This window comes from Carcharhinus amblyrhynchos, chromosome 10 (genome assembly GCF_965287045.1).
Source record: "Carcharhinus amblyrhynchos chromosome 10, sCarAmb.v2.hapA, whole genome shotgun sequence".
Taxonomy (NCBI): Eukaryota; Metazoa; Chordata; class Chondrichthyes; order Carcharhiniformes; family Carcharhinidae; genus Carcharhinus; species Carcharhinus amblyrhynchos.
The window spans coordinates 89,156,308-89,175,178 of NC_137333.1; the positions used below are offsets into that span (position 1 = coordinate 89,156,308).

The window sequence follows — 18,871 nt, forward strand, 5'->3', positions numbered from 1 at the left end:
GAGAGTTGTGAGACCAAAAATATCTAGAGATGGAGAAGATAGAAGGGCGAAGCCTTCAAAGGTAAGAAGTGGCAACCTTGGGTTGGTTTGCTGATTGATACGGAGAAATCACAGCAGGAATTTTCCAACCCCCCCACCCCCAACCCACAGCCAGTGATGGCCACGGCTCACCATTGGCCGTGAGTGGGATCTTCCAGTTCCGTTCAGGTCTATGGCATTTTGTATGGCTCACTCATCCCACTGCCGAGGAACTTGCTGTGGGGGTCACCTTCAGCGGGACTGGAAGACCCTGCCAGTGGGAAAGGCCAAAAATCCTGCCCTGTATCCCTGAAAAATTGAAGGAAATAAGATTTTAGCAGCACGTACCAAGCTGTAGTAGCTCTTTAGATAGAGTCACTGCGTAACCAACATTCCCTGTCTGAAAAATAAGACATGAGCAATATTACACCATTGTTCCTTTTGTAAATTTGGAACCATAAAAATATTACGTTACAGGAAGAAATTATTAGGGCACTGTATATATAGGCCAAAAATAGCAAAAAATTGAAACTATTCAAACAATTTTTCAGCTATTTCTGAAGTGATAACATATTAGGTTTTGAAGGTGTTCTGAAATACATCATGGAATAAAGAATTGTTATATCATTATGTTTTTAAAAAATGCCCATGTGACCTGAGTTTGTCATGGGGGTGAACAGCTAAGAGGCAAAGGGTAAATTGAAAGCTGATCACAATGAGGTTGGGTCAGCCTGTGTTTTCTGTTTGGCAGTTCTGAAGCCACTGAGAACTTGTGCAAAGAGGAAACAAGTAAGGCTCTCTCCAAATGGAACAGTTTTCTGTTTGGCAGTCTTGTAACAGTTAAAGCAGGTTTCTGAGAATAGAGCAGAGACTGGGTTACTCTGTGCTACACAGTTGGAAAGAGCAGAGGGCTGAAGATGGGAAGACCAAGGAATTGTGAATTGGACAAGACCCTTTGCTGTTGTTTCATTGTTTCCGGGTCTCACCTCGACCATTTAAAGGGGTTGCAGAAGGAAGTCTTTGGACATTCTGTGTCATCAGGGCTGTTGTTGCCTGAGTGACAGAGGATTCAGAAATGTGTAGCCCTGTCAGTGTTAACCATGATGTGGAGATGCCATCATTGGACAGCAAGAAGTCTCACAACACAAGGTTAAAGTCCAAAAATATAAAATTATTATATTGTAAATTGAGCTTGCGTCCTTATATGCCCTGTTTGTGAACTGAAATCCCACTCACCAAATGAAGGAGCAACACTTCAAAAGCTAGTGACTTTTGCTACCAAATAAACCTGTTGGACTTTAGCTTGGTATTGTGAGACTTCTTACAGTGTTAACCATGTCAGGGAACTTAAGATGAAAGCGGGTTGCTGGTGAATTGACAATCGACAATTTAATGGTCATCAGTAGGTTCTTAATTCCAAGTTTTTTTTTATTGAATTCAAATTTCACATCTACTGTGTTGGGATTCGAATTCCAGAAAATTAGCTGAGTTTCTGGATTAATAGTCTACCAATAAAAGCACTAGGCCACAGAGCATGATTCTAAATTATTACAACTGAAAACATATTAAACACTTGAAGAGTCAACAGAAACAACAAGTTGTAGTTAAATAGCATCTTGGACATATTGAGATGTCCTAAAGTGTCTTCTAGTTTTAAATCATTGGGATGGCAACTTTCTTTTCTGCGGTGAACACCGGAAAGTGTTCTTTGGAAAGCGTGTCCCAATATCTCAAACTATTTCATTTGTTGCCACTAGAAAGTCAAAACTCAGGAGCGTTCCAGTAAAAGGTGAGTTATGAACTTATCTTCAACAAACTCAGTACCCTCCCTGGTCAAATCCCTCATCAAAGAGTCACAGAGCCATCACTAATTGTTTCAATAATTTTACATGGCAATCAGTTATTATGTCCTTAACACTTGTCCTTTCTCATCAAGCAAATTCGACCATCAACATGTCCTGCTTACCATGTAATGGGAAAAGGCAAGGTGATCAAGAGCTTCCTCAAGACTTCCTTGGTCCTCTGTGTTCCAAATTCCTCGACTTTGTCGGAAAAGTGTGACTGCTTCTTCCAGCCAGGTAACTGAGTGATAGTAGTCACCTATATCATAGGCTACCTGGGAACAGAACATACATTTAAATATATGTTTTAAAATGGTGTCATAATGCCCAATGAATAGGTAGGTTATATAAGAATCCTTTTAAATACAATTGTGCAAAGGAATAGAAGAATATTTTATGGTCAATTAAATATGACTGTTTTGAAATGTAATATCACATTCGTAGTGTCAGGAAAAAGACACAAGTTTTTAAAAGGTTGGAGAGAGGGTCCCTCCATTTTGTAGCACCCTCTTCCTAACCCTAACCCTAACCCTAACCCTCTTCTACTGCAGCATTCTGCTCCTTTCAAGCTGCAAGTGACACACCAACTGACTCAAGAACAGCTTCTTCCCTGCAGCCATCAGACTTCTGAATGGCCCTAACTTATATTAAGTTGATCTTTCTCTACACCCTAGCTATGACTGTAACACTACATTCTGCACCCTTTCCTTTCTTTCCTTCTCTCCTGTGCACTCTATGAATGGTATGCTTTGTCTGTATGGCACGCAAGAAAAAATACTTTTCACTGTATATCAATACATGTGAAAATAATAAATCAAATTAAATCACAATGTTTATATAAGGCTGTATAAGAATGCTTTCTATATAAAGCTATATATGTGTAGATTTTATCTATATATAAAGTGCTTTTTGTATTCAAAAATATTATTTTTAAGTTGGCCTTTGTGGAATTCACTTGCATTTAGAGATCAAAGGTTATGGGGAAAAGGCAAGATTAGTCTATTGAGTTGGATGATCAGCCATGATCGCAGTGGATGATGGAGCAGGCTCGAACGGCCAGGTGGCCTTGTCCTGCTCCCATCTTCTATAGTTCCATTTTCTATTTCAAATTGGACAGAAACAATAAGAGAGACAAGCAAGGTTCTTCCCTTGGGGTAGGAAACAGAGTTCAAGAATGTAAGTGGATTTCTGATTTTGATGGCCCCCCCCCCCCCCCCCACTCCTTCATTGGTCTAGAGTGGGTTCTCAAAGCTGGAGGACCAATCAAAGAACTTGCAGCTTGAAAGGAGCAGAACACCGCAGTGGAAGGCAAGTGAGGGAGAAGGTGCTACGAAATGGAGGGACACACTCTCCAACCTTTTAAAAACTCAAAATGAATCTTGCAGGCCAGGCCACCTCAGTGTGGGGGTGGGTATTAGTTGTGGGGTGGAGGAGGTGGGGAACACTCACCTACAATGTTCCAGCACAGAGACTTGCCTGAAGCATTGGCCATCTAAACAGCTAATAGGAGACCAACACCAGGTTTTAAAATGGCCTCTGCCACCTGCCAGGACCTGGACGCTAACAGGAGAATCCCAATTGAACTCCTTTAATTGGCTTCATAGGTTCTTAAAGAGTCAAGCCAGCTACCTACTGTATGTGGGTGGGTAACCTTGCCAACTCCCATCACGCCACTGTAAAAATATCCTGGCCGTGGCACATCTGGGGAACTGGCACATGAGTCAGTGTTGCTATTTTCAGTGCCTATCTATCTCCAATCTGGGCCCTGACGAGGATAAAAATCAAACTTAAGTTTTCAAATAATTGCTCTGACTTCTCAGTGTATTTAATGGACAGAGAAGTGGGTCAGATCTGTTCACTGACTGTAATCAGTTCTCCAATAGATCTGCTGGAAGATAATAAGTACAAAACTCCTGACTCAGTTTACTCTGTACTAGCTGCTGCTATTTACACTCTTTATTAATCACAATATCGTTCCCTCTTCTGTATTAAGCCAAATGTCCGTGAAGGTTTGCGCCATTTGATGTAAAAGTGAGAGAATCTCGGGAAGTGAGCAGAATGAAAACCATTTCATCAAACGTGGCAGTAGTGTGCTATAAATTAGAAATGATGACTAACCCTTCGGTGAAGAACTTGATCATCTCCATGGTTACGCTGAACCAGAACAAGAAGCAACAGCAAAGCGATCTAATTTTGCAATAATTTTCTTTACTAAGTATTCCAGATCCAGTTAGTGCTGAGTGATATAAATGGGGGGAGAATTCAAGAAGCGCAAAGGGACTTGGGAATCCTAGTTCAGGATTCTCTTAAGGTTAACTTGCAGGTTGAGTTGGTAGTCAGGAAGGCAAATGCAGTGTTAGTATTCATTTCGAAAGGACTAAAATATAAAAGCAGAGATGTACTGAGGCTTTATAAGGCCACATTTGGAGTATCGTGAGCAATTTTGGGCCCTGTATCAAAGGAAGGATGCAGTGGCCTTGGACAGAGTCCAAGGGAGGTTCACGAGAATGATCCCAGGGATGAAAGGCTTGCTGTATGAGGAGCATTTGAGGACTCTGGATCTGTACTTGATAGAGCTTAGAAGGATAAAGGAGGACCTCATTGAAACTTACAGAGTACTGAAAGACCTGGATAAAGTGGATGTGGGGAGATGCTTCCATTAGTAGAAGAGACTAGCATTCGAGCACACAGCCTTAAAGTAAAGGGATGACCCTTTAGAACCAAGATGCGGAGGAATTCCTTCAGCCAGAGAGCGGTGAATCTATGGAATTCATTGCCACAGAAGGCTGTGGAGGCCAGATCATTGAGCATATTTAAGAAGAAATAGATAGGTTCTTGATTGATAAGGGGATCAGGGGTTATGAGGAAAAGGCGGGAGAATACAATTGAGAAACAGATCAGCCCAGATTGAATGGTGGAGCAGACTTGATGGGCCAAATGGCCTAATTCTGCCTCCATATTGTATGGTCTTATGTTCACACTACAGTGAACATAACCAATTTCAGTAGCACATGGTTCCACTGCATGCCCTTATTTTGAGAATAAAAAAAGTTCTGGTTTGTTGCAAAGTTCAGAGTTTCTTTACCTAATCAGAAAGCTTTTTGATTTGGGCATGATCCCAATTTGGGATTTGCTTGGATTTCAGATTGAGGTTACATGCACCTTCCTTTCGTTGAGGGGTTGCTAAAGAAAATGATAGCTCGGGTCAACCAAATGAAGGTCTAATTAAGTAAAAAGACAATACAATTCTATCTTCTTTTCTGACAGGGTATTTACGCAACTAAATTGAGCCTCCAAAACAGACACAATCCCCAAGTCTGTGATTAGGAACAGATGGATTCGCAATGAAAAACAAGCCACTAGTGTGAAGTTGGGAAGTTGGAAATCACTTCAGCTGGTTAAAACCAAGAAAGTACGTTTGTTATGGAGATATACTGGAAATTACTCAGCTCAAGAGCACTGAACTCAATTGACTCAAATCCTGCCAGAACCCATCATCGCTGGAACATCTTATGTCAAGCTGTGCAGCAAATCATTCTGGTTTGATGAATAGTTGGATGGAAACATTAACTAATTTAGGGGACAAAGTAGTGAGATGTGAACCCACCAATGGCAATGCAAAATATATGGTCAGGTATTAGTAACCGGTTTGAACTTGCTCAATTTTTCACTGAGATCAACCCTGCCATCTAAAGTGAATTAATAGCCTGGTGTCTGGAACCGAAAAAGCCTGGAGTAGGATTTTAACTTGCCAATTGGCTATAAAGCTGGTGTTGTGAATTAGTCAGCTACAATAGAAACTGTCTGATTTAAAGTTTAATTATTAGTCACAAATGGGCCACATTAACACTGCAATGAAGTTACTGTGAAAATCCCCTAATCGCCACATTTTGGCGTGTGTTTGGGTACACTGAGGGAAAATTTAGCATGGCTAATGAATCTAACCAGCACGGAGCACCCGGAGGAAACTCATGCAGACATGGGGAGAACGTGCAGACAGTGACCCAAGCTGGGAATCGAACCCGGTCCCTGGCACTGTGAGGCTCCCATTATTGTTGACGGTCAAAATTCTACCCCCATCTCTTGCAACATGACTAAAAACCAAACTCAAAAATGGTTTCAATAATCAGCTTCCTCTTTGTTGCACTTGAATGAAATTCATAGAATCATAGAATCCCTACAGTGCAGAAGGAGGCCATTTGACCCATCACCAAATCTCTCTGACATAGGAGCTTACCCAGGGTCTTTCCCACACCCTATGCCCATAACCCCTCTAATTTACCACGGCTAATCCATCTAATCAACACATCATGAGATACTGAGGGGCAATCTAGCATGGCCAATCCAGCTAACCTGCACATCTTTGGACTGTAGGAGGTAACCGGAGCACCCAGAGGAAACCCATGCAGACATGGGGAGAACGTGCAAACTCCACACAGTCACCCAAGGCCAGAATTGAACCTGGGTCCCTGGCACTGTGAGGCAACACAAGGTTGAGCCTCTTGAGGTAGACTTGGAGCTTGGCTCCTTGCTGTCGTTGCAGTAAAACAAAACTTTGCTACGGTTTAGTAAATAATCTCCGAGAAACTGCCCTCAGGGCAGAAACTGAAGAACAAGAGCACATTCGTTCTCAACTGTTTATACTTTCTGGATGAAGGCCCCGCCCTTCATTTCTGCTGATCAAAAATGATCTTCACAGAATCCCTATAGTGCGGACACAGGCCATTTGGCCCATTGAGTCTACACCAACACTCTCCGATAGAGCACCTTATCCAGACCCTATCCCCTTAACCCCACGTATTTATGCCGCTACTCCCCATGACCTATACATCTTGAGACACTAAGGGATAAATTAGCATGGCCAATCCATCTAACCCACAGGTCTTTGGACCGTGGGAAGAAACTGGAGCACCTGGAGGAAATCCTCAAAGACAGGGGGAGAATGTGCAGACTCCATACCTTCAGTCACCCAAGGCTGGAATTGAATCCGGGTCCCTGGCGCTGTGAGGCAGCAGTGCTAACCACTGTGCCACCATGCCAATATCTTATGCATTATATGATGTGTCAACACTTACAAGTCAATGGTAAGTGTACAATACCTGAAAAAAATGTGTAAACAATCTATACAGTCCTTAGTTTGGTTAGTTAATGTATGCGTGCAGAATGGGTAAACGGAAAAACAGTATGCTCAGCTGGTCTCCAATATCATTAACATATCTATGATGTGGAGATGGCAGCATTGGACTGGGGTGGGCTCAGTAAGAAGCCTCACGACATCAGGTTAAACGTCAACAGGTTTATTTGGAATCAAGAGCTTTTGGAGCACTGCTCCCCTATCAGACAAATGGTTGTGATGAAGGAGCAATGCTCTGAAAGATCGTGATTCCAAATAAACCTGTTGGACTTTAACCTGGTGTTGTGAGACTTCTTCCTAAGATATCCAGAGTAACAATACATGAATGTCAGAAAGTCTCATTTCAAAAATGCATCAGTGCCTTTTAAATGTATCCAACAGAAAGCACAGGCTCACATTATTTCTACAGAACCACCAAACTTAGAATTCTTTCTTTAAAAAAAACAACTTATTTTCACCAATGTTTACATACCTTTCCAACTTGAAAACAGTCATCTGCTGAAAGGGTACTGGAGAAAGTTGGCGTGTAGATAGTGGAAACATCACTTCCAGACACCTGTAGAAACTCCCCTTTGACTAATCCCTTTGTGCTTAGGGCGTACACATCCTGCAGCCTCATCAAAGCTTTGGCAGCTCCCTCTAGGTCCTCAGCTTTTGGGAGCTTTGCCTCGACTTTCTCATAACCATCCGTTAGTGCTAAATGCAGTGTTGGAAGCAGTGTCAGTTCACCTTTTTGGAGATCTTTGTCCACAGGATTTACATTTTACACTTGACACATTCCGCAGCTGGTGAAAATATGCAGCATTTATTGACAGTAGAGAGAGTGAAACCACATTTTTGGGGCTGGCTACACTAAACCACAAGTATTGAAAGCAAATAAGCAGATTCTGCCATGTGATAGGCAGCTACCAATATAAGTTCATCAAAATGGCAAATTTCAGTCTGCAATGCTATCTGCTTGAGAACGTTGATTAATTCATTCATTTTAAGACAGTTCTGTCTGATAAATTAATTGTTGCATTAATAATAAGGATTTTTTGGGGCATTTTCTTCCCACATTCTGATGCCTAAGTGCAGTTAATTATATTTCTCACCCAAATTTAGGGGCAGCACGGTGGCACAGTGGTTAGCACTGCTGCCTTACAGGGCCAGGGACATGGGTTCAATTCTGGCCTCGGGCGACTGTCCACGTGGAGTTTACACATTGTCTGCGTGGGTTTCCTCTGGGTGCTCCGCTTTCTTCCCACAGTCCAAAGATGTGCAGGTTAGGTTGTTTGGCCATGCTAAATTGCCCCTTAGTGTTGGGGGGATTAGCTGGGTAAATACATGGGGTTAGGGCCTGGGTGGAATTGTTATTGGTGCAGGCCATTCTGCACTGTAGGGATTAAATGATTCTATTCTATGAAATTTCACTCCTCTTCTCTGGAAGGTGCTGATGAATGCTGGAATATATTCTATGGGTGATACTCTGAAACTATTCCCAAAGTAGTCATTCCACACGCGTGAACCTACAGAGTGAAGGTAGCCTTTTTGACCCTTATTAGAATCACGGTCCTACCTGTCCTGTGGTGCTCCACACGGAAACCTCCACTAAATAATAAGAGGCAGCCATTTTCAGCACAAGCTCAGGAAAATAGACAATAGGCATGGCTGTATCAATGCTGCTGCAGTTGAGATTGGCCAACAGTCTGATCATCAGACCTTCCCAGTTTGTGGAAATCAACCTTACATTTGGCATTGCCCCCATTGACTGAATCTTGAGGCAGCCTAGAACACAGTAAATAGATCCCTCAAGCGTGGAGCTCCCTTTTTACATTGTAAGTTGCTGCATGGGTACTAAATATTTCAACTACAACTCGGATTCATGATCTCATTGCTTTCTGTACTCAATCAAAGTGTCAGTCAGTAGCACTCGGCAGCTCTATGTAATCCCCTGTGTGGTTAGCAGCCTGTTTTACTTTAGAAGGGCTGCACTCTTGACTCAGTGTCGATGGTCTGAGATTGTCCTTTTGCCCTGTATCCACTTCCTGAGCATAACTTCAGAAAAAAATTAACTGAATCACACACCTGAATTCCACTCGCTGATATAAAAAAATGATCAGTGGAAGGTGTCTGTCAGTCACAACTTGTGAAGGAAGAGTGACAGACTTCATGTACCTGCTTTTAAAGGATTGGGTTTTGAGTTAAAATCTATGTATAAATAGTCATTTGTTATTACACTCAAGCTGCATTCTTTTCCCCATAACCCTGCTAAATTTTTCCCCTCAAGCAATTATCTAATTTCATTTTTTTGCAATAATTATGTTGCGCAGGACTGTTTGATGAGGTGTATGACCTCATTGCATTGGCAGCGATTCCATTTTCACCATTAATATGCAAAGATATTGACAGATTTTCCAAGTGCACTGTGGTCTTTCAGTGGGTTCCTTTGCATCTAACTAATCATTGCAGACAAGGGGCGGTGTGTTGGCACAGTGGTTAGTACTGCTGCTTCACAACTCCAGGGGCCTGGGTTCGATTCCTGGCTTGGGTCACTGCCTATGTGGAGTTTGCACATTCTCCTCGTGTCTGCGTGGGTTTCCTCCAGGTGCTCCGGTTTCCTCCCACAATCCAAAGATGTGCGGGTTAGGTTGACTGGCAATGCTAAAATTGCCCTTTAGTGTCCTGAGTTGCGGGGAATTAGCGGGTAAATGTGTAGGGATAGGGCCTGGGTGGGATTGTGGTCAGTGCAGACTCAATGGGCCAGATGGCCTCTTTCTGCAGTGTAGGGTTTCTATGATTCTAAACTGCCCTTTAATGTCAGGGGAACTAGCTAGGGTATGTGGATAGGGCCTGGGTGGGATTGTGGCCGGTGCAGACATGATGGGCTGAATGGCCTCCTGTAGGATTCTATGATCTATGATTACAACCCTGATCATATTTATAATGATTGCCTAAATACACATTCTCTAACAATATGTAATGTGTACTTGTTGGGAGACTTAGTATGTTGAACTATTTCACTGTAAAATATTTGTGGGCGGCATGGTGGCACAGTGGTTAGCACTTCTGCCTCTCAGTGCCAGGGACCTGAGTTCAATTCCAGCCTTGGGTGAATGTCTATGTGGAGTTTACGCATATTCTCCCTGTGGGTTCCCTCTGGGTGTACGTCATAGCGATGTACATCATGGAAACAGGCCCTACAGTCCAACTCAGGGTCCCTCCCACAGTCCAAAGATGTGCAGGTTAGGTGGACTGGCCATAGTAAATTGGCCCTTAGTGTCCCAAGATATGTAGGTTAGATGGATTAGCCATGGTGAACGTGTGAGGTTACAAGGATAGGGTGGGGGACAGAGTCTGGGTAAGATACTCAGTCAGAGAGTGGGTGCCCCCTTTATGGGCCAAATGGTCTCTTCTGCACTGTAGGGAAGGTGGTGGTACAGTGGTATTGTCATTGGGCTAGTAAAGTGGTTGGGCTAGTTAGGCAAATTGATCCAAACAGGCGACTAGGTGAATTGCACAGTAATTTCATTGCAGTGTTAACGCAAGCCTTACTTGTGACTACTAAATAAACTTTAATCCTGAGGCCCAGGGTAATGCTCTGGGGAGCCGGGTTTGAATCCCACCATGGCAGATGGTGAACTCGGAATTTAATAAAAATCTGGAATTAAGAATCTACTGATGACCATGAAACCATTGTCAGTTGTCATAAAAACCCATCTGGTTCACTAATGTCCCTTAGGGAAGGAAATCTACCATCTTTACCTGGTCTGGCCTACTCCAGACCCACAGAAGGGTGATTGACCTTTTAAAACACCCTCAGGGATGGGCAATAAATACTAACTCAGTCAGCAATGCCCACATCCCATGAATGAATTTTAAAAATATTCACTGATATTGTTAACATTTTCTGTTCAGATACCTTAGATGAGAAGCTACAATTATGAGGGAAGATTTGATTTCTTGGCGTATTTTTGACTGGATTAAAGACTTAACAGAGGCTTCTTTGAATTGTAAAGGATTTTTTATCGGGTGAAAAGAAAAAAACGCTGTTTCTTCTTATCTAAATGCCACTGACAAGTGAGCACCGATATAAAATTGCCAACAAGGGATTGGGAAGATGAGGTTAGGATTATTTACTACAAGCATTAACTAAGACTGGTACTATTGCATCTTCTAAGTGAACAGCAGATAAATGCTTGAAGCAAGATAAAAGGTTAGTGAGATTTGATTTAGATTTCTCTAGCAGTTAGCCAGCCCAGAACTTGAAGTACAGGATGGAATCATTGGGTAGAATTTTACAGCCCCTCCCACCAGCAGGATTTTCCATTCCCGTTGCAATCAAGGGAGTTTTGAATAGCTCACCGCATTTTACACCCTTGCCCTTGCCGAGGTCGGGCCACAGAACTCCACCCCTATTTAATACTAAATTGGTCTCCACTTACTGAATTAATTTTGAAGGTTCTGTCCACAAATAAAGAGTGACACTCCAGAATAGTGCTTAATCAACTGACATGAGCTGTGGCGGTGATTTTGGTGTGGCCACCTAGTGGTTTTAGCACCAGCAGCCTGAAAAATCATGAGTTCAAATCCCACCAAAATAAGGTGCGGGTTCGAATCAGAAAAAGAGAACTGGCGGATTTTTGTAAAAATCCAACTGGTTAACTCGTGCCCCTCAGGGAAGGGAACCTGCCACGCCTGTCCCGTCTAAAGGACAAATGGTTGGCTTTTAGTGCCTTCCAGACAATTAACAGTGGGCGGCATGGTGGCACAGTAGTTAGTACTGCCACCTTCCAGGGATCCAGCTTTGATTCCCGGCTTGGGTCACTGTCTGTGCTGACTTTGCACATTCTCCCCATGTCTGTGTGGGTTTCCTCCGGGTGCTCCGGTTTTCTCCCACAGTCGAAAATATGTGTTGGTTAGGTGCACTGGCCATGCTGAGTTCTCCATCAGTGTACCTGAATAGAGCATGGCAACTAGGGGATTTTCACAGTAACTTCATTGCAGTGTTAATGTAAGAGTACTTGTGACACTAAGTAAATAATAAAAAAAGCAAGCTCCACAGCATGAAAACAAATTGAAAGAAGGATTTGGATTGGCTTACTGTATCGCACCGGCAATATTATCACCATAATTAAACGCAGCAATGTTCTAAAGCAAAAAAGGGATAAACTAGCCAGTAATGATTTTTCATATTTTCACTGCCTGGCCTGTGGGGAGATCGAGCAGAAATCTGGTTCCAGATCTGAAACCACAGGAGATGCTAGTTCATGGAGCATGAAAACCAAATATGTTCAAACCCACAGGGCTTTGAACTAATGGCCAAAGATGCAGTCAACGTGCTAATGCCTGGATGTAATGCAATGGATATGAAGAGGCAGAAATGAAAGCATGGAAAATTGTTTTTGTAGTAAATGATTTCAATTATGTTTTACCATTTAATAAAATAGTTATACGATTCTGATCGCTTTACATATGAGGTTTAAAAAAATGTTAACATTGAAGCTTAAGGATTTACCTTGGATATTCTCGATGGCTTCATTGCTGTGTACAATATTTTGCCAGTCAATCTGCAACCTCTTTATAAGGGTGTAGGCAAACAAAGGGTTTGATATTGCTTTCACAGGTTCCTGATAAATATTGCTGTGCAACGCTTTAACCTTTTCATAAAACCTGCAATGCAAAGAACATAGAACATAGAACATAGAACACTACAGCACAAACAGGCCCTTCGGCCCACGAGTTGCGCCGATCACATCAACACCTACCAATCTATAGACCTATCTATAACCCCCAATCCCATTAAACCCCATATACTCATCCAGAAGTCTTTTAAAAGACCCCAGCGAGTTCGCCTCCACCACCACTGACGGCAGCCGATTCCATTCACTCACCACCCTCTGAGTTAAAAACTTACCCCTAACATCACTTCTGCAAAGAGATTGACAAGACTGATAACAGGAAAAACAAAATAATTTGGAAGGGATAGTGAACAAATCGGATCGACCCCTTCTGTTGAAAATGAGCTGGAGAGTATTTTTAGAACAACCTGCACACAATGGTGAATTTAAAATATATATAATGAATATAAAATATATAGAATATAAAAGCAGGGAGGTCTTGCTGCAACTGTACAGGGCACTGGTGAGGCCGCAGCTGGAGTACTGTGTGCAGTTTTGGTCGCCGCACTTGTGCAAGGATATTTTGGCCTTGGAGGGAGTGCAGAGGAGGTTCACTAGGCTGATACCGGAGATGAGGGGGTTGAACTATGAAGAGAGACTAAATAGACTGGGTCTGTACTCGTTGGAGTTTAGAAGGATGAGGGGGGATCTTATAGAGATGTATAAGATAATGAAAGGGATGGATAGGGTAGAGGTAGAGAGATTCTTCTCGCTCAGAAAGGATAGCAGGACTCGAGGGCACAGCCTCAAGATAAGTGGGGGGCAGTTTAGATCGGAGTTGAGGAGGAACTTCTTCACTCAAAGGGTGGTGAATCTCTGGAATTCTCTGCCCGTTGAAGTGGTGGAGGCTACCACGCTAAATATATTTAAGTCACGGGTAGATAGGTTTTTGACAGACAAGCGAATTAAGGGTTATGGGGAGAAAGCGGGAAAGTGGAACTGATCCACTTCAGATCAGCCATGATCTTATTGAATGGCGGGGCAGGCTTGAAGGGCTAGATGGCCTACTCCTGCTCCTATTTCTTATGTTCTTATGTAATGGTAATGAAATGATGGACAAAACCGCAGTGCAATGCATGACAAGAAAGAACACCAACTTGTATTTCCATAACAAGAAAGAACACTAACTTGTATTTCCATAACAAAGTTAAAAAACAACACTTTGGAGCACTTCGCAATGCAAAGAGGTGAACGTATTGGGTGGAATTTCACTGAATGTCCGCCCAAGGTTCAAACGATCCTGCCCGGGACCAACAGAGAATGCTGTTCCCCGAGCCTCACCCACCACTGGAATCGGGGCGGGCGTGCCGGTAAAATTCCGGCCATTGTATGAGAATCAGGAATTTCATTGGGGTAGCTGAGATTGAAGTCACTGTTGAGTTGGGATGTTAGGAGCAAAAACAGAAACATGCTGGAAAATCTCAGCAGGTCTGACAGCATCTGTGAAGAGAGAGCAGAGCCAACGAAGTGAGTCTGGGTGACCCTTCATCAGAGCTAAGAGCAAAGAGAATCAGAAGAGATTTATACCATGAAGGTGGGGGGGGGGCGGGCGGGCTGTAATTGGACAATGGAAATGTAAATGATGATGATGAAAGCTGAGAGAGGTGCTAATCATGTCCTTAAGTGATCAGAATGTGTGAATGAAGAACAGAGGTACAGATAGTTAAGGGGCTTCCTGAGGAATGTGGCAGTTGCCCTGAAAAGGGATGAGGGAACAAGATGGAAAGCGAGAATGGAAAAGTATAAAATGAAAGTGAGAATGAAGAGTGATAAACAAAGAACAGTACAGCACAGGAACAGTCTGTGCCGACACAGATGCCTCTCTAATCTAATATTTTCTTGCATCTACCAGGTCTATATCCCCCTATTCCCTGTCTCTTCATGTGTCTATCCCGATGCCTCTTGAATGTTGTTATAGAATCTGCTTCCACTGCCTCCTCTGGCAGCGCGTTCCAGGCATTCACCACCCTCTCGAGAAAAACTTTCCCCTTACATCTCTTTTAAACTTTCCCCTTCTCACTCTCAACCTACACCCCCCCGCCCCGAGTAATTGACCCTTTGACCCTGGGAAAAAGACTGTGACTATACACTCCATCCAAACCTATCGTAATCTTGTAAACCTCTATCGGGTCTCCCTTCATCCTCCGACGCTCCAATGAAAACAATCCAACCTTTCTTCAAAGTCCATATCCTCCAAACCAAGCAACATCCTGGTAAATCTCTTTTGCACCCTTTCTAATATATCAACATCCTTCTGGCAGCGACCAGAACTATACACGATATTCCAAATGCAGCCAACCAAAGTCTTATGCAGCTGCAACATGATTTGCCAATTCCTAAACTCAATAAGGTCAGCATGCCATATGCCTTCTTGACCACCTTGTCCACCCTAGTTGCCACCTTCAGGGAACACTGGATCCCTCTGTTTGCTAATATTTCTAAGGGCTCTACCATTTGCTGTATACTTTCCTTCTGCAGTAGATCTTCCAAATCGCATCACATTTGTCTGGTTTAAATTCCAGCTGTTATCTTTTGGCCCAGACCTCCAGACAATTTATATCCGCTGACAATCCTCCTCACTATCTGCTACTCCCCCAATTTTTGTATCATCTGAAAATTTACTTATCAGACTACCTACGTATTCCTCAAAATCATTTATATATATATTACAAACAACAGAGGCCCCAGCACTGATCCTGGTGGAACACTGCTTGTCACAGGTCAACAGTTAAAACATATCCTTCCACTGCTACTTCTGCTTTCTATGTCCAAGCCAGTTTTGTATCCATTTTATCAGCTCACTTTGGATCCCATATGACTTCACTTTCTGTATCAGCCTGCCATGAGGAACCTTATCTTTACCTTATCTTACTAAAGTCCATGTACACACGATCCACTGCCCTGTCCTGGTCAATTCTTCTTGTCACTTCCTCATAGAACTCAATCAAGTTTGTGAGTCATGAGCTCCCCTTCACAAAACCATGCAGTCTATTGCTAATAAGCCCATTCTCTTCCAGATGTGAGTACATCCTGTCCCTAAGAATCATCTCCAATAATTTCCCCACCACTGATGTAAGGCTCACAGGCTTGTAATTTCCAAGATTGTCTCTTTTGCCCATCTTAAACAGAGGAACAATGTTAGCTACTCTCCAATCCCCAGGTACTTTGCCCGTGGCTAAATCGGATACATTGATTTTAGCCAAGGCTTCAGCAATTTCTTGCCTCACCCCTCTCGATAATAATGGATGAATGAGATGAAAAGAAGAACTGAAATAAAATAAATGGAAACGGGGTGAAATTAGAGGGGAGGGTTTATGCTCTGAAATTGTTGAACTCAGGGTTCAGCCTCGAAGGCTGTAAAGTGTCCGATCGAAAGATGAGGTGCTGCTGTTCCTCCAGTCTGCGTTGGCGTTCAGGAGACTTGGAGATAGAGGGAAATATTATTGTATGAGAACTCCAAAGTGCAGTGATTGAATGATTAGCTGGCCTATTATACTGGAGTTTAACTAATGGGAGGGGCAGTAATCCTGAGACACAGTGGGAGCAAATGCAGACAAACACATGTGACTGGAAAATAGATGGAAGGACTTGTAGATGAGGCAAAAGATGTCAATCGCCCAAGGACACAGTGAGCCAGAGAAGCTTGACAACGGAGTGATTAGTTCCAATCAGTTTGCACTGGAAAGGGCATTGGCACAGGGTTCTGGAGAGAAGGGAGCTGTATTTATGCACTGAATCCTGCAGGTGATGAAGGTGTGAGTTTGGATTTCAGCAGTAGAGGGAGGAGGGACTGGGTGTAGATCAGCAGTATCACAGCCGCAGGCCAGGTAAAGGGTGACAAACCTAACTCAAGGAGGAAAAGAACACTGAAATTCAATCAGAGAGCAATCCAAATGTTTGCTGAGATGGAATCCGATACTAATGGAAACCAAAAGCATGGTTTTGTTTCTGCCAATTTGGAGCTGGAAAAAATTTCAAATGATCCGTGACTTGAATTCAGACAGGAAGTGAGAAACTATTGTAACAATCTTAGAAACAGAGGTGATGACAGAAAAGTAGAATTTAATTCCATCTGCGTAAAAGTGGAGAATACAGGACACAGTGGTTAGCACTGATGCTTCACAGCACTAGGGACCCAGGTTTGATTCCCAGCCTGAGTGATTGTCTGTGCAGAGTATGCACATTCTCCCCGTGTCTGCGTGGGTTTTCTCCGGGTGCTCCGCTTTCCTCCCACAGTCCAAAGATCATAGAAACCCTACAGTACAGAAAGAGGCCATTGGGCCCATCGAGTCTGCACCTACCACAATTCCACCCAGGCCCTACCCCTGTATCCCTACATATTTTACCCACAAATCCCTCTAACCTACACATTTCAGAACACCAAGGGCAATTCTTTAGCATGGCCAATCAACCTAACCCGCACATCTTTGGACTGAGAGAGGAAACCGGAGCACCCGGAGGAAACCCACGCAGACACAAGGAGAATGTGCAAACTCCACACAGACAGTGACCCGAGCCGGGAATCGAACCCAGGTCCCAGGAGCTGTGAAGCAGCAGTGCTAACCACTGTGCCACCATGCTGCCCTGCAGATTAAGTGAATTGGCCATGCTAAATTGCCCCTTAATGTCAGGGGGACTAGCTAGGGTAAATGCATGGGGTTATGAGGATGGGGCCTGGGTGGGATTGTGGTTGGTGCAGGTTCGATGGGCCAAATGGCCTCCTTCTGCACCATAGGGATTCTATGATTAAAAGTTTATTTATATTTGCTGATTAAATTGTTGATGAATAATATGTAAATAATGAATATTGGATAGGGGAAAGAGGCAAGGACTAAGTTCTGGTGAACACCACAGATGACTGAGAAAAATGGGCGAAAAGGGTGGGATTTTCCAATTGTTTCAGACCCAAGAGCGGAAATTTCCACCCGAGGTCAATGGACCTTTAAACAGTCCATCAACTTTTCTGTCCCACTTGCGACATTTCCTGTGGTGAGTGGAGCCAGAAAATTCGGCCCATCGAGTCTGCACTGACCACAATCCCACTCAGGTCCTATCCCCATAACCCCATTTATTTACCCTAGCCGGTTCCCCTGACACTAAGGGACAATTTAAGCACAGCCAATCCACCTAACCCGCACATCTTTGGATTGTGGGAGGAAACCAGAGCACGCGGAAGAAACCCATGCAGACACAAGGAGAATGTGCAAACTCCACAGAAACAGTGACCCAAGCCAGGAATCAAACCTGGGTTGCTGTGCTAATCACTGTGCCATCGTGCCGGTGAATGTGAGTTAACAGGCAAACTGTGATTCAACACACTACAATGCAGAGTAAATAGAAAATCTGACTAAGACAGATCTAACAGAATTCTCAGCAACTGAGAATTCAGTTAGATGTCAGTGACCACTGTGAGTTACAAAGTCCCATTAAATCTCAGTTCTTCACTTTCAAAGATCTAGCCTCAAAATTCCCTCAAATGTTGTTCTGGCTCAGGCTGTTTCAATGACTTCTCACTTCCTGAGAGTTCAATCTCTTCTCCTGAGACTGTTTCTCACAACATTCACAAAGCTGCACTCCCATCTCTAATCATCAACAAAGTTCCAACAGACTGCTAGCTTCTCTAAACTGGCATTGCCCCTGGGTTTCTCTGCGCCAAGCTATACATGGCTCCCATGGCTTCTCCTGAGCCCTAACTCTTTCTAGCATGGAATCAGTGACCTTTTGTCACCTTGCCAGCTCCCCAAGACTTCTTCTGAGCTCTAACCAGACAGAACATCTCCCAGGGCTTCTTCAGGCCCTAGCTGCCTGGAGCCTGCTAACAGTAGCAGCCTTTCATCATAGTTTCTTCTCCTGCTGCAGAATAAAGTTTATTTATTAGTCACAAGTAAGGCTTACATTAACACTGCAATGAAGTTACTGTGAAATTCCCCTAGTCGCCACACCCCAGCGCCTGTTTGGGTCAATGCACCTAATCAGTATGTCTTTCAGACTGTGGCAGGAAACCGGAGCACCTGGAGGAAACCCACGCAGACTACGTGCAAACTCCACACAGGCAGTGACCCAAGCCAGGAATCGACCCCGGGTCCCTGGCGCTGTGAGGCAGCAGTGCTAACCACTGTGCCACCGTGCCACCCTTACTCAGATAAATTGAAACCAGGCAACCTGCTTCCGCTGTGCCCAAATCAATGACAATGCTATATTTTAGGGTACACTGAACA

The 18,871-nt window shown here is 43.5% G+C and overlaps 1 protein-coding gene across 1 annotated transcript in view; it reads right to left on the minus strand.

Annotated features, from left to right (window-relative positions):
- Window positions 1-18,871, minus strand: part of p4ha3 (prolyl 4-hydroxylase, alpha polypeptide III) — a 74,460-nt gene that overhangs the window by 49,817 nt on the left and 5,772 nt on the right. Inside the window, exons 2-5 of the mRNA XM_080197552.1 lie at window positions 12,491-12,645; window positions 7,466-7,689; window positions 1,985-2,134; window positions 367-418 (exon numbers count right to left, since the gene is read on the minus strand). Coding sequence (XP_080053678.1) covers window positions 367-418; window positions 1,985-2,134; window positions 7,466-7,689; window positions 12,491-12,645 — 581 coding nt within the window. The remainder of the gene's footprint in view (window positions 1-366; window positions 419-1,984; window positions 2,135-7,465; window positions 7,690-12,490; window positions 12,646-18,871) is intronic.